This window comes from Clavelina lepadiformis, chromosome 5 (assembly GCF_947623445.1).
Source record: "Clavelina lepadiformis chromosome 5, kaClaLepa1.1, whole genome shotgun sequence".
Taxonomy (NCBI): Eukaryota; Metazoa; Chordata; class Ascidiacea; order Aplousobranchia; family Clavelinidae; genus Clavelina; species Clavelina lepadiformis.
The window spans coordinates 19,802,715-19,825,176 of record NC_135244.1 but is presented as its reverse complement, the minus strand read 5'-3'; the positions used below and the strand labels follow the sequence as shown (position 1 = coordinate 19,825,176).

At 38.2% G+C, this 22,462-nt stretch overlaps 3 protein-coding genes across 4 annotated transcripts; 1 reads left to right on the top strand and 2 right to left on the bottom strand.

The window, feature by feature from the left end:
• Nucleotides 1–1,993: 1,993 nt before the first annotated feature.
• LOC143458765 (phosphatidylinositol 4-kinase beta-like) lies at nucleotides 1,994–11,680 on the bottom strand. 2 transcript variants are annotated; one of them, XM_076955622.1, is made up of 15 exons: nucleotides 10,158–11,680; nucleotides 9,704–9,894; nucleotides 9,169–9,473; nucleotides 8,962–9,009; nucleotides 8,218–8,416; nucleotides 7,887–8,016; nucleotides 6,547–6,784; nucleotides 6,114–6,286; nucleotides 5,689–5,876; nucleotides 5,256–5,469; nucleotides 4,930–5,061; nucleotides 4,596–4,747; nucleotides 4,341–4,473; nucleotides 3,902–4,022; nucleotides 1,994–3,476 (listed from the first exon to the last, which is right to left on the bottom strand). In XM_076955622.1, the coding sequence occupies exons 1-15, from the start codon at nucleotides 11,088–11,090 to the stop codon at nucleotides 3,295–3,297; spliced, it is 3,339 nt and encodes a 1,112-aa protein (XP_076811737.1). In that variant the 5' UTR covers nucleotides 11,091–11,680; the 3' UTR covers nucleotides 1,994–3,294. The 2 variants fall into 2 exon arrangements, with proteins under 2 accessions (XP_076811737.1, XP_076811738.1); XM_076955623.1 differs by lacking the exon at nucleotides 8,962–9,009 and having other exon boundaries at nucleotides 10,158–11,678.
• Nucleotides 11,066–14,458, bottom strand: LOC143458766 (uncharacterized). The gene has a single exon (XM_076955624.1). The coding sequence runs from the start codon at nucleotides 14,389–14,391 to the stop codon at nucleotides 11,782–11,784; it is 2,610 nt and encodes an 869-aa protein (XP_076811739.1). The 5' UTR covers nucleotides 14,392–14,458; the 3' UTR covers nucleotides 11,066–11,781.
• A 2,698-nt stretch (nucleotides 14,459–17,156) lies between these two features.
• Nucleotides 17,157–22,462, top strand: LOC143459288 (mannosyl-oligosaccharide glucosidase-like). Its single transcript, XM_076956370.1, has 12 exons — nucleotides 17,157–17,647; nucleotides 17,713–17,840; nucleotides 17,968–18,082; nucleotides 18,286–18,443; nucleotides 18,613–18,730; nucleotides 18,937–19,181; nucleotides 19,307–19,449; nucleotides 20,098–20,309; nucleotides 20,452–20,585; nucleotides 20,697–20,846; nucleotides 20,963–21,197; nucleotides 21,382–22,462. The coding sequence occupies exons 1-12, from the start codon at nucleotides 17,512–17,514 to the stop codon at nucleotides 22,068–22,070; spliced, it is 2,463 nt and encodes an 820-aa protein (XP_076812485.1). The 5' UTR covers nucleotides 17,157–17,511; the 3' UTR covers nucleotides 22,071–22,462.

The following is a 22,462-nucleotide window of genomic DNA, read 5'->3' as shown; positions in this document are numbered from 1 at the left end:
CGCATTTTTCTTGCTCACGCATTCTTCACATGGATCGGAGTTTATACCCGAAGACTTGGTCTTGCATAGCCGAATAAAGTAGGCTACGGTTGGATTTTGGTTACATTACTGCATCGCGCCTCTTCAGTTCAACATTTTAGCCGTCTGTGAGGCTAGGGTGAATACGCCCTTCAAGAAGTGTTGGAATAAGGGATTTAAAAAGATTTATCGGCAGTTCTATACTTGTACCAAACCTCACAGATACGTTGTGGAAGAAAAGAATAGCGGAACACGTAGCCTTGTAGCATTTAGCTTGCCACTACCACTTTAGGAAGGTATCAAAAAAGCAAAGTCTACGCAGCTCATTAGTCTATATACTTGATCATTAGTAATAACTACCGAGGTTTGAGTCAACCGCAATTCTTTGGACATTTTCAAGTGGTAGGCGAACCCAATCGTTACACCTTAATCGATTTTAAAAGCAACGTGTTACGAACAGCTAATTTAGTTGTTTCTCAATAAACATCACCCGGTTGAGCCATGAAACTACAAATGTAAAGTTTTTTAGCTAATCATCAACTTAGGTACGTTAATCAATTTGTGAGATGCTTTGCATGGCTCACTTAAATGCCCGTATCTTTAGGTGACCTACCATCATATATTTCTTATATTTCATATGACTGTCATATTTTTGACGGCATCAAATAGGCTATGTAGCCTATATTTGCATAAAGTGTCATGTATTTTAAGACACTTGGAGAATCGAAAGATCTAGTCAATTTTCGTAAGAAGTTGATATTTTAATAAAGTAATTCTTTGGAAATCTACTTTTTTTAAAGAAAATCAAAATTTTATGTAACTTATTCTACTGTATTGATCATTACACCCCGTAAATCCAATTTTGGGTGAGCAGCATTCTCCGGACCCATCTACCAACTGTGTCGTGTTTCGAGAAATTTCTGTCTCCTTCTCTTTCAATTAACTGCAAGAATCTTCACATTTAGTCATTGACGGTGACCCTCTTTTCTTCACAGAATATAGGCTATTGCATCCATTCTAAATTACATTAGGCTGTCAAAAGATAAAAATGTCATGTAAGCTATTTCTAAAGTCAAGTTGGGGAGTCAATATTAATAAAACTTTACTTGTTTAATGTTTGAAGATGTTTTTACTATAGGAATACTAACCCCTTTTTAATTTTCTTGCGCATTTCGCTGGGACCAACCTTTACTGACTTCGTTTTGAGAATTTGTTTCCATACTGTATGAGGAGGCTTTTCTTTTTATTGTTTGTTCAATATTTTTTTTTATCGTGTTTTTCCGAAATTGAAACTCTATAAAAGAATCACCTAAATGTTTGTTAAAGAGCCGTCAACCATCGGAAAATGGCATAAAATCTGTATTCTATTCAATCTATTACGTGGTGAAATGAATGAAAATGCAATTACTCAAAAAATAGGATGAGGCTCTCTGAAATTTTGTGTATGATTCATAAAATTATAACACTGCATACAATTTTAATAAAATCACATATCAAACTCCAGTGACAGGGACAAAGTCAGCACTACAATTTTCGGTCTGAAAATGCATAGTTAACCTATATTTCACGACGATTTGTAGCAACATTCTGCATGCGACCTGTAACTTTGAAACTATTCCACTGCCACCGATCTAAGATAATAATAAACAGTATAATGAATAATTAACACCGAGTATACCGACCTTTGGTTAGTCGAACCAAATTTTTTAAATGTTTTCTGACGACTTCAAACAAATCTTTGAGTTCTCCGTCTCTGATAGCTTGCAATGGCCGACTCTCAGACAAAAGTATCTTACCGTTTCAGTACTCTGAACTCGTATTGGTTTTTGCATATCATTACCACTTCAATTTACTGAAACATCTGTTAACGATATGCTGTGCTCGTCTGCATTCAAACTGTAGACAATCTTATACAAAGTAACCCCAATAACTGACCGCTAAAGTTCCTTCATGTTACAATTGAGCACACAGTTGGTATTTTTCTGATACAATAGTTATACTCAATAAAACCACATTGGAGACAACAAGACATAGGCGTAAACGCCAGACGTAAAACATATCTGGGCTGCACGAAGTCCATGCAATTAGGAGGGCGCAAACAGTTCAGCATTAAAAATCGAAGCTGGGTTTAGAAGCTGCAGAAAAGTGGAATATTTTGCTTCAATGAAGGGCCAAAATTACTTGTGGAACCGATGAAACAATCAAAGACTTGTGCAAGTTGGGATTAAATTAGAAAATTATAGCAACTAATATATTAGAGTGCGACCAGAACGTTCTCCTGCATGTTTTAAAATTCAATGGGTATACAGAATGAACGGAAAGCATTGTAAGTGTCAAAATGCACAGGTTAACAAGTAGTACAGATAAATCAATTTTGTATTGCACATACCACAGCCATAGGTGAACAAACCAGCTCAATTTCTTAAGCTGGTTTTTGTATGAAAACATACCCTGCCACTAAATTTCGTTATAAGCCGTTGGGTGAAATGTAGCACAAAAGCTCTCGGTGTGATCTATATCAGGTATTGCCTTCATTATATTTTAAAATGGCAATCACGCATAGTATTAAATTACAAACATATAGCGCTTTGCATTGAAATTTAAAAGAACGCTGAAAATCACTTATTACGCTGATCGCAAATTACGTAATCAATCAGCATTCTATTAATCGAAGAGTAATTGCTCTCTCAGTGCTAGGGTCGTTCGGGACCGAGCTTTATAAGCCAAGGGTGATAACTGATAACACTAATGAAGCATGAGCGTAGCGGTGAGAAAAAACTTCACGTGACCAATTTGTCACTTTGTTATAATGATGCTTGTAATAAGAGGATTCCGCTTTAGCCGATCTAAATGAAAGCTAAGGAACGCGCGATATTACAAAATATTAGGAAATAAAACCGACGGTATTAACAAGCTTTACGACGCGACAGTGAAGAGCAGGGTGACACGTGAAACCACACGAGTGTGAGGGAAAGGCGACGTGACGTCATAGGAGTGAAAACGTCACAACAGCGCCGGGTTAAACCGAACAGAGCAGCTCAATTGCGTGACCAAATGTAAGAAGATACAATGGAAAGTGAACAAGGCAAGATGCAAAGATATCAAAATATAAACTCTACAAGTTCAATCAGTGAAACAAGGGGACTGAAAAACACTATACAAATACAAGCAAATGCCAACGCACGCACCGACTCGATTCACCATAACCGTGTCATGACCAAGCCTACGCAGTTAAGGACGACAACGTCTTTGCAGCCGCCGCCAAGTCGAAGTGACTCAAAGTATGCCGTTGGTTAAATACTGGAAGTTGTCGTATAACTTGGTGGTCCATGATCTCATCGAACCTTCGACCATGTTTTCAACCAGTTCATGCAGCTGGTCCTCGGTCAACGAAAGATGGAAACGCTCGCGTAGGGCTCGTACGGTGCTGACGCCGTGGAGGCACGCCAGGTAAGGACCTGCAGTAAACACCGGGTGTGATAATGCTTTGAAAACTAAGTTTGCAAAAATTCTTGACAATCATCTTATAACCCTTCAAATAGCACTGAGTGTGTGTGACTTGAACGCATCGAACATTGATTTTAGGTGGCTGTTATAAGTTATAACCAACGTCATTGCAAGGTGAAAAGTTCTAGAATGTTTGTCGTAAGTACACATAGTAGAGCGACTGATACAACAGACATTGGTTATTGCAACATTTTAACAACAAAAAAGATTAAAACCAGTCATCTATGAATGAAGTCAATCGCACAGATGCTTAATTCTTATGTGGACAAATTAACGCAAACGACTGAGTTCAAGATTTATAGAATACAAATAACGCATTAAAGTAAATCATTTGCTTTATTAATGAATGATTTGACGGTTGAGACGCCATTTTTACCTGCTGACATGATGTCCACCAATTGAACGATTCTATCCATGTGTTTCCTTGCCGACACCAAACCTTGAAGCATCAGAATCTTGTAATACTCAAACATGTCACCTTTCAGCCCGCCCATAACCTACAATTATAGTGCTTGAATTTTTATTTGTTGCCCGTTGTCATTTAAATGCCTTTTGCTGTTTGTGCAGAGTTAGCACATTGGTCTGACCAAATACAGAAGTGAAAGTAGAATAGGTCGATTTAAAACGAAAGCGTAAGTTACAACTATAAATATTTATTTAACATCCCAATCTTGATTTAGAACGTTAAAGCAACATGGTTCTCAATAGCAACACATAACAAAAAACATGGTTTACTCATTTTAGCAGCCAGCAATAACAAAAATGTTCCTGATGTCACTGTACGTATCCGTATATCTAAGCCATGACACACTGACCTCAACGAATTCTTGTGTCAACTTGAATGGAGAGCTTTCAAAGCCTAAACTTTTCGGAGAACTTGAGAGAAAGTAACCGAAGTCAATATGTATTATGTGACCTTCTGAATCAAGTAAAATATTGCCGTTGTGCCTAAAGGTGAAATATAAAACTTTAAAGATCATGTATTTCCTCTATCTTGTCAGCATCGTCTCAAGAAAATAGCTGAAAAGAACAGTACATAGATCAAACAAGCAGGTTTGTACTGTTTATACCTGTCTTTAACCTGCAACAAGTAGCATATAAGACTATATGCTGCGGAACTTTCTACAAAATTCTTTTGTGCAGTGAGAAATTCTTCAGAGTTGGGCCCACCGTACTCTTGGTAAAAGTAATTGAGCAACGAACACTGGCTGTTCTTTTTCACCTGGCACAAAATCATTTCTTTTAGTTCAAGGTTTGGGGAAACAAGTTTTTTGGGCAAAATTGAGTTATTTTATCTTTAGATATACTGCTTTATGGTAAAGCACGTTCATCTGCAAATTTAGTATAAACTGGTCAAAAAATTTAAAAACTGAAGACATCAATGAAAGTCATGGGAGTATTCACCTGATGCAACGACACGGCATTTACAATGGGTTCTATAATACCACTGTCCATCGAGGTTACAATTATTTCGTACGGCCGGAGCCACAGCTGGACTCTTTCCTGCTTCCATATTTGATTCAGTTGCTCTAACATCTGCAAAAAAGTTCACGATAGCATTACAGGACTCCAAAAACCGATAGCAGATAATGTGCGTGTTAAAAACAGAAAACTATGCAGTGCAGAGCATGGCTTGCACCCCTGAAAACCACCCTGATTTAGCACTGATATTTGCTGCGTTTCGAGTAAATTATAACGTGAAAATTGCATTCATTATTATACCAGCCTACCTGATACGCAAGCATTTCTTGACGTAAATCGTCCCCACACTTGACGATGGCAGTAACAAGCTTCCAGTTCGGCAAATGGCCGTAAGGAGATGATTCTCGGATGCGACGAACCTTCTCCTCCCATGGTTCCTTGAGGGCTGCTGCGGAGGGATCTTCGGGATCATGTTTGAACCCTGATGATAGCTGGCCGTTAACTCTCTCTGTTAACTTTCGCCTGAAATCAAGGGAAGGATACTTTTTGAAGAAATTGCGAAATTAAAGATTTTAAACTAGTCTAGCATAAATGCTGGGGCAATTGTCATTGGATAACAGGTCAAATAGCAGGCTACCACAAATTCTGAACATAGTGCTTATCAAATAACACACCACAAAGCAACAGTAAACCGGTTGAGTTGTCATACGCTAAACAAGTAAACGTACGGTATGATACTACCTTATATCTCCTGCTGCAAAGTACACTTCGTGGCTGTCAATACTGACCGCATCACCACTTATGATGCTGTCTAATGAGAGGACAGACATTCGAGACACTGAAACAGAATCGCTGCTGCTCTCCGCGTTCAAGTGAGGATGGATGTTTGAGCAGCCTGACTGCATGTCATGACTTAGTTGGGTTGGTGACTACAGTTGAAATATATTGGATAACAATAGGTTTTAGAAAACAATTCTGACGCCGGCCCTATCTATGATAACGAGTGAATCAAAAATATTACTTACAGTTAGACGAGGCATAGTTAAAGTGAAAGACCAATTGCGAGCAAAAAATTAAATAAATTACCAAAACTTACTGGTAATAATTTTCAAATATTTACCTCTACATTATATTTTAACAAACACAAGGGTAACGCAAAGACTCACTTCAAGTTGTTGAAGGTCGTTTATATCACTTTGGGACCATTCATCATCTTCCACAACCATCTCTTGTCCTTCGCTTCCATTCTGTGAATGATTGTTGGCCTCCGCATAAGTTTCCGTTGTGTCTGAGTCAACAACAGTGACCCCCATTTTCTCTTCTTCGTTGAGCTTTTGCTCTGATATTGAGAACAGTTTTAAAGCTGAATAAATCAAGGCCCAAATCTCGTGTTCAAATTCGACTTCATTAAAATGGTTAAGTTTCAAGCTTACAGGTATGGGACGATATGGTTAATTCACAAAGAAAAATTTTTGATTCTTTAGTGATGACTAATTTACGATCGTCTTCCAATACTTAACATAAGACGTTACAAACAATTTTAAAGTTAGCTGAAAACTATATTCAACGCTTTTCTAGTTGGAACATCCCCTGTCCTACCAGATAAGTGCGATGATAGGGCGGTGACTGTCATGCCGGCATTTAAACTCAGTTTTCTTGCGGAGCCATTCACGTGATTGACATGAGCCTCATCGAATGGTAACGGAGGAGTGACATCGCTTTTCAAGTCTTCTTCTGAAAATGCCAGACGCAAGGAACTCTCCAAGAGTTTGGCTGGAACTTCATCTGTTTCCTTGTTCTTGCATATCAACACTTCCACGCATATCAGGTACGGTGCCTGGAACACGAAATAAAAACAATCTGGCAATGCTTATTTCATAAAGATTTTTTGTCATTGACAACATGCTGCAAAGTAAAAACAAAGATAATATTGTTAATGGCGTAGTGTAAGAGTGTCCACCATACTCTGTATTAGGTTAACCTAATGTGTGGAGCAATTGCACATTACTGCAACATGCTTTGACAAACTTTTTATCTAAGTATAACCAGAGACACACATTTGAAATACAACAATGCATTTGTTTTATGAATACAGCAGAACCCTGGTAAAGATCTATCTTGGTCCCAGTGATTTATGGATTTACTAAATAGTGGATTTATAAATCGATGCCATGACAAAACAGACAAAAATGCCAAAACATGGCCAGGAGAGCAAACAAGTTAGTAGAAGTTAACTTAGTGTGCCAGTATCTTGAATTCTCAACTGACATGCTGACAAGCAAGTTCTGCCTTGGTGAAACGCCGACAAAACATGAGATCAACACAGTTGTGTGCAATTAATGAAACTGCTATATTAGAAAAGGTGACATTGTTTGTTTGTAGACAATGGAAATAACATTAAATCAGTAAAGGATGGGATTGATTGTCGATGCATAAAAGGTAAATAATTGTTTCTTTTTAATGATTTTCCTTTCGCCAAAAAAAGGAATGTAAATAGATTGTTAAAGCAAAGTTGACACTTAGTGGCCAGCATATTTTCTATGTAAAAGTACCGCCAAACGATAAATTGGATGTACTAGACCAGGGATGTCCAACCTGCGGCCCGCCTGAGATTTTTGTGCGGCCCGCTAGTCATTTTCACTCCAAAAGTATGTACTTTATGCACCCATTTTTCTTGAAATTTAATAGGTTCTGCGGCCCATTGAATTATTTCAAGTGACAATGCGGCCCACTATAATAAAAGGTTGGACATCCCTGTACTAGACATTGACCTTGTGATCCAAATATTCTACTGTAATGCATTGAACCTCAAGTCCTTGTCAACAAGCCATGTTCAAAAGCATAAGCGCATACACATGATGAGATTACATCAATAAAAGCCTTAGGCAATAAAATCACAAACGCAAAGGAGATAAAATGTCGCAACAATTGCTGCAAACCTTGTCTTTTGAATTCAGGACAACACCGGCGGATGGCGGGACACGAACCACATGGTGTTGGGAATCATGAAATGGGAGCCACACTCTGGCTGGAAGATTTAAGTTGAGAAGTTGCAATTCAGCAACAAGCCTGCAATTAAACCCGGTTAATGTTTATTAAAGGTTTGAAAACTAAAATTTATGTCATATTGTTCATATTTAACCCTCAGCTAACCCACAATTTCCTTTTAGGAAAAGCAGTCAGATTGTGAAATCAATATCACATGTTATATGACACCACATAACCAATAATTATTGCCTTCAATTATGACAAGTGCTCAAACGACCAAACCTATGAGTTTTAGCTTCTTTGGTTGGTTGTGTGGCCAGTCGTTTGCCAAGCTGCATCAGCACTTTTATAAACTCGCGTTCGGGCCGCAATCGATCAGCTAAACTTGCATGATCAGCAGACTCGAAAGCATGACCCGTCGAAAGATCCCACTCACTTCCAGCGCGCGTATGCTTGTAACCAAAGTCTGTTCCGTTGTTTCCTGTTGGCGAAAATCAATGCACGGCTTACTTGAGTGTTTGCACAAGAGTGCTGTTAAGTGGGTTTATCCCAACGCGACAAACAGTGCTCTCGTGCAAACACATAGAGTGTAATTAATGACAATACAAGCAAAATTGTTCCCATTATAACCACGCTTCATCTTTGTAAAGCAATGAGGTAATCTACTATCATACTTCTAACTCCTTGCATCACTTATAAGCATGTTTGTAACTGTTAACTACTATCCAATAATTTTTAAAAAGAATTAAAACTGTCCACTACATGAGCTCTTCATATTGAAATCCTTTATATTACTCAGAACATCATAATTTATGGGCATTTATTGGATGCCAACTACAATAAATTTCAATTTAAAAAAACATAAGTGCTACAAAGTTGCTCTTGAAATTTAAATTAGTAAAACACTGAAGCTAAAAAGCTGGCCAAAAAGTTAGATCGAAAGTATATATAGCCTATATTAGTACTGGTAGGCTAATTGTTAAATAGCACAGCAGCTAAAAAAACGATAAATGACACTCCCAATACCTGCGAACAATGCATATTTGATGGAATTGTGACGTCGTATTCTAGACACTTTAAGATAAAATACGTGACTAAAACTTAACAAATGACAACCAATTGATGTAAGAGCAATTCTCGTGATGTGCATCACAGTGATTAAGAAAATTTGACCCTTAATTTTTTTAAATCATGCAATCATTACAACAACTTGTACAACAAAACTTCAGTTACCTGACATTACATCAGACTTTGAACGTTTGTGGGTTTTTCTTTTATGTCTATGAGCGTAACTTTCATCAACTCCACTACCCACCCTACACAGGTTGGGAGAAGACGTTTTCGGTGGCAGCGATGCAACGGCATAAGGAGCTTTATCCTTCCCTCGCTTTGAACTTTGACCACTCAAATCACCACTTAAAATGAGATTACGGAGTTTCTGAGCACGCGTTAGCCGCTTTGATGATTTTCCAAAGGATGCCGCATAGCCTCCAAGCAGCCAGGCACAGCTCAATGAAAAGTCAACACTTTCGCGACATCTGTAAACAATAAACATGCTTACAGAAAAACTTTTTTACTTACTTTTTACTTTTACTTACGTTTTACTATGTATGTATGATAAAGTCATTTTAGAAAAACCGAAGTAGGCCCTTTAACCAAGTCACTCTAAAATCTAGTATTTAAGTTCAGTTTGAAAAATAAAATTCCTTTTCCCCCAAAAAAAACAAAATAGTGCAATATAGTGTTTGTTTGTGGTTATATAGAGTACCTGGCCACAACGTATGGATGAATGGCCTCTCTCATATTATGATCCATGTGGATGTACATCACGAGAAGCTCAGGGAGGTAAAAATCAACATCCGAATTAGGAAACATAAAAAGCTTGTTGCCAAGGTAAGCCATTACGCCAGGTTCTTTTGAATTGAAGAGATATTGAAGAGCAATCGACATGTCAAAAACCTGCATGTGTAAATTTGATTTAAAACAGGCAAAATACAAACTACAAACAAAATACATTGAATCATTGAAAGACATTTTACCTTTCAGAAAAAACAAATTTTTACACACAACTTTAACGTATCCCTTTTACCAGGCATTTTTCAACAAAACAGCTGACTATTAACTGCAAGGAGTAAATGTAAATCACATAATGTATGACGTGTCATGCAACACCTGTATGACGCAGAAAAATTAAAAATGTCGTACATAGAAAATATTTATACCTGTGATTCAAAGAGCCTCAATAGCCAAGACTTCTTTGGAGAAGAGGGTCTTTCAATCATTTTAATGCCATTTTGCTCTTGCGCAACAATTGTCCTACTGCTTTGGTTGTTTGATAACGATGAGGTAGATGTCACAGTTGTATTTAGATCCTTTTTAGCAGTACTAGAAGTTGAGTCTGTTGATAGAGTCGTACTGTTTGAATGGAAAGGTGAGGTAGTTTTTGGAGAAAGCGAATTAGCATTTGAAGAGCTGCCACTTTTATTTCGATCTTTTTTCTTATTCCTTGAAGAAAACAAGTCCAGCGTTAAATTTAACTTCCGAGGATCCAGTTTCCTCAAAGCTCTTCCCGGAGCAGAGGAAGAGCCATGCTTGTTGTCCACAATGATAACTTCATGCTCAATCACTTCTGCTGGTTTGACGAGGACATTTTCACTGGTTTTCATCTCATCGTTGGTAGAGAGTTTCTGTGCTAATTGTCCATTACCACACTTGGTACAATTTTGTGGGTGGGCGCACGTAAAATTCAATTTGTGGGGTCGTGGCGTAGACATGTCATCCTCACATAAAAATGCCTGATTTGTCAGGCCCCCATCTTCATCTGTGCATACGGTGGTATTTTCTGCGTTTTCAAAAACCGGAGACACATCATCCCGTACCAAGGTGTCATCAAGACATTCTTGTTGTTCGTTTATTTGTGGTAGGTCTTGGGCTGGCGTTATGAAATTGTCACAGCCATTTACGGAGTTGTTTAATTTTGGCTGTGCCGTAATCGCATGGTCAATGGTATCAGTGCACAGACTGTTTTTGCTGAATGGGGCAAATTCCAATGCAACACTTGATAAAAGTCTTAAATTATCATCGGCCTTGCGACTCTCATAGGCCTCTGTATTCATAATTTTATTTAAACCTACAAAATAAATGTCTAAAATCATTGAAATGGTATCACCACTGAGTACCTGCTAGGAGCTATCTATTAACATTTATGATACTCCTAATGGTAAACAGTTCAACATCTCAGCATAAAAAAATGCAAGTTATAACAATATGAATAACACTTTGCACTTAGTGTTTTGAATAGTGAATACAGTATAATAACATTTTAGACCACACCTATAAACAAAGTGTGCAAGTCAATAGCAGCATAAGGATTGAAGTAATGATGCTTCATATCACAGTGTATAAGCCTCATTTCAAACACCTTTAAGCAGCAAATTTTAAGCACCACTGGACCAAAGAAGAACATTATCTTACTAGTTTAAAAATCTCAGATTTATGCAATTTATATCCGCTGTGGGCATTAAAATATGTGGAATATCTATAGCAATAGCTTGTATAAAAATTGTTGAAAAACATCAACCTATGCTTATGAAAAAGGGAAGGTAAAAAACAGTCCATATGTATTACACTATATTATTACATCATAAGTTGATATGCAAATGAGGCAAAATAAGAACTTCTACTATATTATATCTACCTGTAAATAACATATATACTAAATACAATAAATAGGTCATATAATATAATGTTTCAAATGGGAATGTTGTAAAATACCCATTATACCAGAAACATTGGCATACAAATACAATGCAACGAAAAAAGTTAACAATTAACTCGCATGTTAGATTAAAATTTGGAGTGTCTTATAGATTCCAAAAATAGCTGTTCATCCTCTAAAAACTCTCGATCCTGTTGAGCGGAATGTTGCCACAGTATCATATTGGTCCGTGAGGAATTGTTATCAACAAACGCGTATGGTTTTCTGAAACTTTCTTGAACCTTCTTCGGTGTACTTTCATGCGTATGTTTTTCCAGGATCGATGATAGCGCATTTCCTTCCCCATTTAAGGTCATCTCCATTATATGTTTCCTCTCCCTCGCCAAGAGCTGTCGTTGCTGATTGAGCTCTTGGTTTTGCAGCCGAATTTCATTTAAACGCGAGTCGTGCTCATTTTCTATGCGTTTTGATTCTTTCAGGGCTTGAGCACTGTCCATAATATTTTTCGCGTTTCGCTCTTCGAGTAATTCTGATTCTTTTTCCCTAGAAAATAATTGCTCCTTTAACTGGGCAATAGAATTTTCAGCTTCGGAAAGGGCCGCATCTCGTTCATCCAATTTGTTCAATTGGACCTGCAACTGCGCCTCCATCCGAGAGAGTTTGTTGGACTTCTCTTCAAGGACAATCTCTTTCTGGGTCAAATCATTTTCTGCGGCTTTATGCTCGTGTCTTCTCTTCTCAGCCAAACCAACATCTGCAATTCGAGCTTCTTCAAGTTTTTGGGATAACAAACGTACTTCTTGTTCTTTTCTACTAAATTTTTCCCTTTCAAATTTCGCTTCATTTTGGAATGAATGGTACAAATCAATTGCTTCACTGTGCATCTTTGAAGCACGCTCTTTTTCCAACTCCATCTGCTGAAATGCATGTTTCTTCTCAGTCTCAAATGAGCTCTGCGCCTGTTGCAGTCTTGTTTGTTCTAATTGCATGCTATACTGCTGTTCTTTCATTCTTCGGTTCATTTCAGATATGCTACCTTCCAGTTTGCAAACTGTTTGAAGCAAAATGCTTTGATTTTCATCACTCTTCCGTTGAATTTCTTCAAACTTATCTTGAACCATTGTAAGCACTCTATTATTGGTCGCTGTCATTGTGTCAAACTTCTTGGAAATTGTTTGAAATGCAGCTTCATGGGCATTAGCCATTTCTTCTAACTGTGAAACAGTTTTGTCAACCTTCTCCACTGTTGAATCCATGTTTTTAAACAGCACAGTTGACTTCTTCAAGCCTTCAATTTCATTAAGATGCATTTCTTTCAAACGACCCATTTGTTGGTCGTACTCCTGTCTGGTGTCTTCCAGAGAAGAAAGATGCAACAATCGAAGACGTTTTAACTCCTCATGATCATGCATATCTCTATTGGTCACTTCTTTTTCATGATCTTGAATCTGTTGTCTGAGTAACTCAAGCCGAGCACTAAATGAATGTTTTATCATCTCCATTTCCCGTTCCGAACGTGACTGGAAGTCTTCCAAAGAACGCCTCATTATCTCAATCCTTCCATCATAAGCCTCTTTAGTTACATTCAAGTCTGTCTGAAAACCCATTTGGGCTTCATTGAGCAGACTGTGTGCATGGCTTAGCTGTGATTCCAAAGATAAAACGTGAGCATCACTTACACCATTTCCAGTAGAAATTGCAGGACTTCTGACAGGTTGTGGAGCAGTTAACAAATTAGCTGATACCGGTTCCCGTGCTACTACTGGTCTGGGTTTTGCTGCACCTAACCTGGCTTTAGGTGCAGCAAAACCAGTATTGTCATTAACCACTGACCCTCCGCCCTCTAAAATGTCCAGAATGGGGTCAGTTGTAAGATCACGAACTGATTTAGTCGCATCTGAAGAGACAGAGTTCACAGGAGAGGAAGGTACTGGAAGAGAGGATTCTGCTGCTATTCTTTGACGTGGAGGCCTTGAAGATAAGCTTTGTTTGGGGAGCGTTTTTTCAAAAAGATCAGCTTGCTGTATTTTGTCGTCTTGTGCATTTCCGAATTCCTTTTTAGGGGCCTTTACATCAATACTAACTGGTAAACTCAAGGGTTTATGCATTGCCGATTTAGATTCTGTTGATTTTGGGTCTGGATCGGCTGATGCATTCTGCTGAAAATCAACTACTGGGTTTGGACTTTTTTCACCACTTCTTGGCCGTCGTGTTGTTCTAGATTGATTAGATGAAGGTGTGTATGCTCCAAACGACGCAGTCTTGTCACTTGTAGTTTTGTTGAGTGAAGTATTTTTAATGAGATTACCATCTTTATCAAAATGAAACCTTCGATTATTTTCAATAGTTTTAACAGGCTTCTCTGAACCTGTCAAACCCAATAATTTGTCCAATTGCGAAAGGTTATCTGTTGACTTTGTAGATACAGTGGGCTTTGAACTTGATTCACCAATACCTAGTGTACCTAAAATGTCATCGTCTTCATCAGCAAATAGATCATTATTATCTTCTACTTTTCTCTCAGAATCTGTTTGCAATGGAAATGATGTGGATTTCTTGGAGGAAGATTGAGAGTTTTTGGGATTTTCCAAAATCTTATCATCATCATCAGATAACAGATCGGCAAGCGGGTCATCTAGGTCAAAATCAATGTCATCATCTTCAAAAGTATCCTGAAAGCTAACCTTCTTTTTTCCAGTAACTGCAGTATTATTGTAATTTCCATCAAGGACATCCATCACAAAAACATACCTTTACAAACGACTTTAATCAAGCTACCAAATCTGCAATGAAAAATTATAAACTTAAATTAAATTATATAGATATAATGGGCCTAATAAGAATCTAGTGCAGAAGTGCACAACCATGTAAATACTTCGCTTAGGTGAGTTGTATATGATTTCCTTTACACTATAAACATTTTACATATTTACACTTTTTGAAAATATGGTGCCTAAATCTAATGTTGCAATGGTTTGGTTTTACAATAGAATCGAGACTGCAGAGTATTACAAGAGCTAAAACGGTACTGTACAGTACACCAGGGCAAACCAATGTCTCCATAAAAAAAAGGAGACACTAACTTTTGCTTCGATTTGTACTGCAAGATTAGTGTTTAAAACTGATGTCTCCAAAAAGAAGCAGGAAACACTGATAATTTCCCCGATTTCTATCGTATGAGGCCGCAACTTGCCTGAACAAACGGCAGGCTGGGTCACGAGTCGCAGTGCACACACACCAGCTGCTTTCTTGGACACCCAAGATCTCGGCGAAAACTGTCATACTCTGCAGCCCTGGTTTGAATCCTACGCACTAGGCTTGTCCGATATGTCATCTAGACATGTGGCCAGGAAGAATGTGATACGATATAAAATGTTTATGAGTTTGCGTGTAATCTGCTGCACGTTACACAGGCTAAATTTGTTTGGCATGTCAAGCAAATTTTAAATAATCAACTAGAAGTAAATACGGGCTATGGACGTACAATTGTATATACGACTTTACCGGTCTATCTACTGTAACAATAGCCTATAGGCTATCTATAGGGTTCATAATGATCATTGATGTGATGTCACATCGGCATGAGTCGACGTCGAATTAAGCAAAATTATTTAAAATACAAGCTTTGCACATATAATTAACCAGGTTTTTAAAGAACAATCAAGTTCTTTAGTACGGTAGGCTATATATATGCTAGCCATACTAACGATACTTTATGTTTAACTGCTGAAAAATTGCGGAGAAAAAACAAACGTTGTAGCCTAGCGTTAGGGATCAGATTAGTTCACACTCCAACTGTACAATACTAGGCTTATATAGCCTATACTAACCATGCACCATTTTATTTCAGCAATTTATGCTACTCTGGTCTCTGGCTGCCAGGTATACTCAGTGTGGCTATTACCGGTACTCGGATATTGGTTTCCAGATGTTTAGCAATTATGGGGTTCAAAGTTCAGTCGTTGCACAAATCCAATCCGTTGTTTATGTTTGCCCGAAGTGTTAGTGCTTTGACAAAGCATTAAGTAGATAGTTGTAAACTTTATGGAAAAAAATGTAGCCCATAAAGCGTAGAATAGAAACTTAAAAATTGTTTTCGAAAATAAAAAAAACTAATAATGTGTTTTGAAAAACGTGGAGCAAAAAATTCTCATGACTATTTATCGGCACCTTTCTTGCCAGAATACGAGACGTCCAGTCATGTTCAGGCCTCAGTCCCATTAAATACTCTGGATTTCTTAGTTGATTCCTTCATGAATTTTCCTTGATCTCTCGAGTTTTCCAAGAGCTCAAAAATACTAAAGTTAAAAAAGTTTTGCATATGAAATTACTCGAGCAATCACAGTCTGCTGTTCAATGCGTCACAAACAGCAGACTGTCAATTACAAAGTAGCAACCGTGTAACCAACGATATAGCGATCGTTGGTGTAACAGTGAACAAGTCCAGTGCCTAGGATTCAAACCACAGTAATATAAGAATTAGACAACATATTTTCAAATTTTTTTTATCGTTTAACGCCTTAAAGGAATTCACATGCTACTCACCTTTGCGAAATATTTACAATCCAATGACCAGAACGTTTGTAATTTCAAAAGAATGAAATTGGGTCGACTATTTCCATTGTTATGTGTAGGCCAGAGGTTCCCAACTGGTGCGTCGTTTTTAAATTACAAGAGCATCCCAAATTTGCATCCACTTACCTTCACTGCCGGTAATCAAAACCGTAGTAAAATATTTATAAAGAAAAATACACGTGGATAGAGAAATACGCGTTGCTATTTCAAACATTACACCACGTTTTGATGTGCCCTGCCAAAGCATGAAAGCTAATGTACCAAATTAAATAACGATGTGTGAAAGTTTTCTTAAGCTGTACGTCATTTGATTTTTTGGGTAGGTTAGTGCGTCAGGAGTTCAGATAAGTTAGGAACCACTGGTGTGGGCGATCGAAAAAATGTTACCACCCAAAAAATGGTGCCGGTAACTCGAAAAGGGTAGCGCTAACCAGTAATATCCCGACCAGAGACCACCAAACTGACGAGGCTAGTTACGTGTGCAATGCATTTAATTATAGTCCACTTTACAAGACAATTTAATTTTATCTAACATAATAATTTTATTTGTCAGTGTCGTGCCAAAGTTTTTCCAGGCGTCTTGACGTAAAGGTTTCGCATTACTCAGCGTAATTTTTCCACTGGAAAATTTCGGAGATTGCCCACGAGTTCAGTAGAAATCTTACAAGGTTACCAACTTAGCATACAAACAAGAAAGCAATACAAACAAACTCATCGGAAATAAAAGGTGTTAGATCGAAAAAAATTGCCTGAGTCATGCGAAATTTTTACGTCACGTTGCCCGGAACAAATTTGGCGCCACACCGACACACCATTACATTACATTACACAGTACACCATAACAATTAACATTACACACCACACCGACACCGAATAGTTCAGTTCAGCGCTGGCTGCGCAGTTAATGTGGCTAGTGTCCCGTTTTCCATATCCAGTGGCGCTGTACCGTTGTAATGCCCTTGGGCAAGGCATTAACGGCACTTGCTTGTGTTCAGTGGACTTGGTAAACAGTTCCAAATTGGGGCAATACTAGGCTATGTAAAAATTCACAAACCTAAAACAAAAAATGTGTGACAATCGGAACTTGCACAAAAGCTAGCTCGGTAACCGGGGCTCGTATGATGAGGAATCATCGCCGGGTTTAAGTCGTGCAGACACTGCTCAGCCCGAGGATAAAGGCTATTATACCATTCCATACCAATTTGATCATAATTTCGGATGATCCATAATATTGAGATTATTGTTTTTGTAGGTAATTGCTGTAGCTGAATCACTGATGCAGCATGAGCGGCACTAGAAAGCGGAATGTTCAAAGAGACAACCTGCAGTTGCCAACATATGTTTCAAAAAACAAGAATGGATCAAAGAACAAATTCCGTCTCCAGCCTGTTCATTTCATGTTCCTACTTGTCGGTTTATGTAAGTGTTTTTTATTCAGTGCATCAGATATGTAAAGTCTGTTACAAATGTTTTGTTTTTTAAAGGCATTGGATTAATTGTCACATCAGCGTATGACAGATGGTACAGGTCAAGACTTGTTTATACACCGTTTGACTCACTTATTGAACATGAAGATGACATGAATAAGTTTTGGGGAACGTATCGACCACAGGTGAATGGTGACGCCAACTATTGTAGTTTACACGCTGTTCATACACAAAATATATCGTTTGATTTTCATGTGCAGTGATTTATCAAGGTATTAACGGTACTGTGTCCCGTTGCATTGGGCATTTTAGGTGTACATGGGTATGAAGACAAAATCTCCACAGTCACTTGTTACTGGTTTGATGTGGCTAAAGCAGAATAAGAAATTCAAAGGAGAACCACCAATGCGTCATACATGTGAACAAGGTAAGTATCGGATACTATTGTTTTCCACACATCAACACCCAATACCCAAAATGCACATGGAACAATAAAACTATAAAATTGTATTTTGATTGCAACTTTTAATACTTTTCGCTCTATTTGTGTCGAAATAAGTTAAAAGTTTTAGTAAGACATTCTAATTTAGAACACTTCAGGACATTCAACTGTTCTTTGTTGGGTTTCAGGCGATCAGATTTTGAAGTATGGGTGGGTCGCTCACGATGGCGTTAACTTTGGAATACAGGACATTGCTGAAAGGGGCTACATGCTGCGAACAGAATTTGTGAAAAGGGTGAATGGAGACCACGGTGGTGACTGGACGTGGAGGATTAGTGGCAGACAGGTGTTTATATTTAACATAAATAACGGAATTGCATCCGTACACGATAAATTTTAAGATATTAAAGTCAAGTTAAATATAGAGCCTGTGTTTACACAGCACATGTAATTGAATTATACATATAGACAAAATGTTTACGAATATTTTAATGTTTTCTGATTTTTTTGCACAGACTGGAAAAGAACCCATTACTCTTTCTGTGTTCTTTTATGCTGCCACTGATGGGCAAGGTGTTATACAACCGGTGGTTGAAAGTGGACCAAACGGGTTACGGCTTACAAAAATACAAGGTATGCTTGAATTGGGTCTTTCACACACTTCTGATTACATGTTTTTCAAAAATTTTCTGAATAATGTTACTGAAAACTTAAAACACTGTTGAGTTTTTCTTCATGTTTTGCTTGGCATTTGATGTTGTCGTGTTGCACTATGTTTATATTAGTTACCTCTAAAGACAAATGCATTTACAGAGTTTCTTTCTTTTTACACATTTCAGGAGAAACAGAAGAACTTGGAAAATTCACAATCAAGTTCCCAGAAGAAAACTCTGGTAAAAAGTCTCGTTATCACACAGCAACTACCAAAGCTGAAGGCCTTCATAAAATAAAGGATGCAGCTTTTATGCAAATGCAAGTTAGAAAGGAGGGTCCAAAAGGCAAAGAAAATTACCTGTATTATTTGACTGATGCTCCAAGTCGAATAGATTCCAAAAAGGCAAAATCTGATGTCATTTTTCACCAGGTGAAAATATTTGCTTATTTTTATTGTTCTGCTCTATCTTTTGGAATTATTTTGTCATTGCTGATTTTTATCATGTTCTCTCTGGTCTTGGTGGATTTCAGGAAGTCTTGTTTATTTTTGTTCAGGTCACTCTTGAGCTTCCGTTTGAAATTGACATCGTTTTCGAAAGCGGAAGTTGGACAAATCGTCGCAGCTTGTTAGCTGGTGACGTGTTTACGAAACATCTAACACAGCTGAAAGACAAATTTGACAAGAAATTTGAGGCAACGTATGACAGTAATTAAATCGTAGTGTTACTCATTTCTTAAGGGTGCATCAGACGTGCTTAGTAGTTACAATTACAGTGGAACCTTGCACCGAACCATTGGAAACTGAACTGAACCAAAAACTGATCCCAATTTTGGGTTGGTTGTGGTGTGTTACCAGTATTTAATCTCCAGCAGGAATGGTTAACTTGTTTTCATACAATTGCCTGCTATTAAGATCATTTCATATGCCTTGTTAGTGAACTGGTACCACCCCAGCGCTGTAAATGAACGCCAGATTAAAAAATTGTTCAGTTGAAAAAACTCACTGAGTTTTCACTTTTTACCGGTATTGTGTTGTACTCGAAGTGACTGGTCAGTGGTCATGTTAACGGAGTGATTAAATCATAAAAGAGATAATTAAACACATGGGACCGAGAAACAGGCTGTGAGGGCCCATAATTGGAGATGGTCGCTTGGTCGGGATTCAAATGCATGTAAAAAGATGAAAAGAAATTTGGAATCAGGAAAACGTGGTCTTGAAGGCGACCTCATTATTTACTTGGTTGTAAACTTGAAATTCTGTTGTATCAGTGCGTGGTTTGGAAGATAGTGTTTGTGGTGGAGAAAGTCTTGAGTTTAATAATTGTATTATTTTCTTTTATAAATAGGTTTCCGTTATCTGATAAAGGATACAGCCAGGGCGAAGTTGACTTTGCCAAAGCAGCCCTGAGTAATATGATTGGAGGAATCGGATATTTTTATGGACAGTCAGTTGTCCAATCTGTATACCAGTCAGCTCCGGTTTTAAATTGGGATGCACCATTACTTACAGCAGTTCCCTCAAGGTCTTTTTTTCCACGAGGATTTCTTTGGGATGAAGGTAACTGATCAAAAGCTTTCATCAATTCGATAACCAGTAAAGTACGATAGTTTGTTATGCGACAAACGTTTGTCATACAAACATGACGATATGTTAAGTTTGTTACTGTTCCTTATTAAATTAGAATAATTTCTGCTGGTAGGATTCCACCAGCTGCTCATCAGCAAATGGGACAGACAGTTAAGTGAAGAGGTGATTATGAGCTGGCTTAATATGGTCAACCTGGAGGGTTGGATCCCAAGAGAGCAGATACTCGGGGATGAGGCTCGGAGCAAGGTTGAGTTTTTTTTAAATAACGTCAAAATTTGTGATTATGTACAGCTCAGAAGTAGCTGCTGCTTATCATTTACATCATCTATAGCACTCTCACATCATTTTATCTTTCAGGTTCCTGCTGAATTTGTAGTCCAGCGAAATACTAATGCCAACCCCCCGACGTTGTTTTTGGCCATTGAATCAATTCTTCAGGGTTTTGATAAGCAGTCCATCACGGAACGTGACAGGAAATTTCTGAAAACAATTTATCCGAGACTGAAGGTGCTCCTTCATGTTCTTATTACATCAAAATTTTTAACTTGTTATCCTGTTAAAATTCAACCCAAATGGAAAATATGTCTGATTGTCTAATCAGTAATCACACAATATTTTCACAGGCTTGGTTCAATTGGTTTAACGTAACCCAAAGCGGTCCTGTTCAATTCAGTTACCGCTGGAGAGGCAGAGACGCAAAGACAGATTCTGAACTCAATCCTAAGACTCTCACATCTGGACTCGACGATTTTCCACGCGCGTCTCATCCCTCGGATGATGAGAGACACATTGATCTGAGATGCTGGATGGCGCTGGCTGCAGGAACGATGGAAAAAATCGCTGAAGTTGTTCATCCAGGTTCTTGATTTTTTTTTACTAAGGGTCAACTGAATGCAACGTCTTAAACTTAATTCCCTGTATAAACAATTTACTCCATGTTAATTTACTAGTAAGCAAAACCAGTACTCCAGTACCTTGGCTATTTGTTTGAAAGCTTTTTGGTTTCCTTTTGACTTTTGATCACATTGTGTTTTTACAATAGGAAACTCACATGAAATTGAACCATACCGCCAGACTCACAAAATTCTAACTGACAACAACTTACTGAAGGAACTTCACTGGTCTGCTGATCTTGGGGTGTTCTCAGATTATGGAAATCACACGGATCGTGTTTATTTGGTCAAGAAAGATTTTCCATCTTCCCAACCTGGTCAACGTCCTATCATAAGAACAATCAGGGCCACCAGGACAAAACCTAAACTTCAGTTTGTCAAAAATTTCGGATATGTGAGTCTCTTCCCATTTCTGATCCAGATCCTTAAGCCGGATTCCCAGCAATTACATCAGATCCTCCAGGACCTGAAAGGAGAAGATGACCTTCTTTGGTCGAACTTTGGCCTCCGTTCACTTTCAAAACGGGACCCTCTTTATCGGAAGCGAAACACAGAGCATGACCCGCCGTACTGGAGGGGCCAGATTTGGATAAATATGAACTTTCTCGCGGTGCGTGCTTTAAAGCATTACGCAGATACCCCGGGTCCATATTCAAAACTGGCCGGCGAATTGTACGCCGAACTCCGCAGAAACTTGGTTCAAAACATGTACGCTGAATACGTGAGAACCGGCTACCTTTGGGAAAATTATGATGACGTCACTGGCAAAGGTCAGGGTTCACGCCCTTTCACGGGTTGGTCTGCTTTAGTTGTGCTGATAATGTCGGAACAATATTAACATTGTTCATGTAGCGAACGTGGACACCGCACTTGGCTTAGAGCTATGAGAATTGCAATAGGACGCATCTCCGTTCGCAATGAATGCTGCGTAGTTATACTTCACCGATGCAATATACACAGCCTTCAATAATGGGTTATTGCAATTTTTAAGACTAGTTAGGTTGTGAAATTCCTCGCTTGCAATTTTTGACACTGTAGTAACCTCGAACAACAAGCTTAGAATGACATCAGTCACGTTTTTGAAATCGACTGTTTAGTGGACCGGAAACTATGCCATTTACTCATGAACTTCCTCTATTATATCTTTGAAAAGTACATGTTTCTGCCAAAATATCTGTTCCAACTTAGAAGCGTTTTCACGGTACGCGAATACATTCATGTCAGAAATTG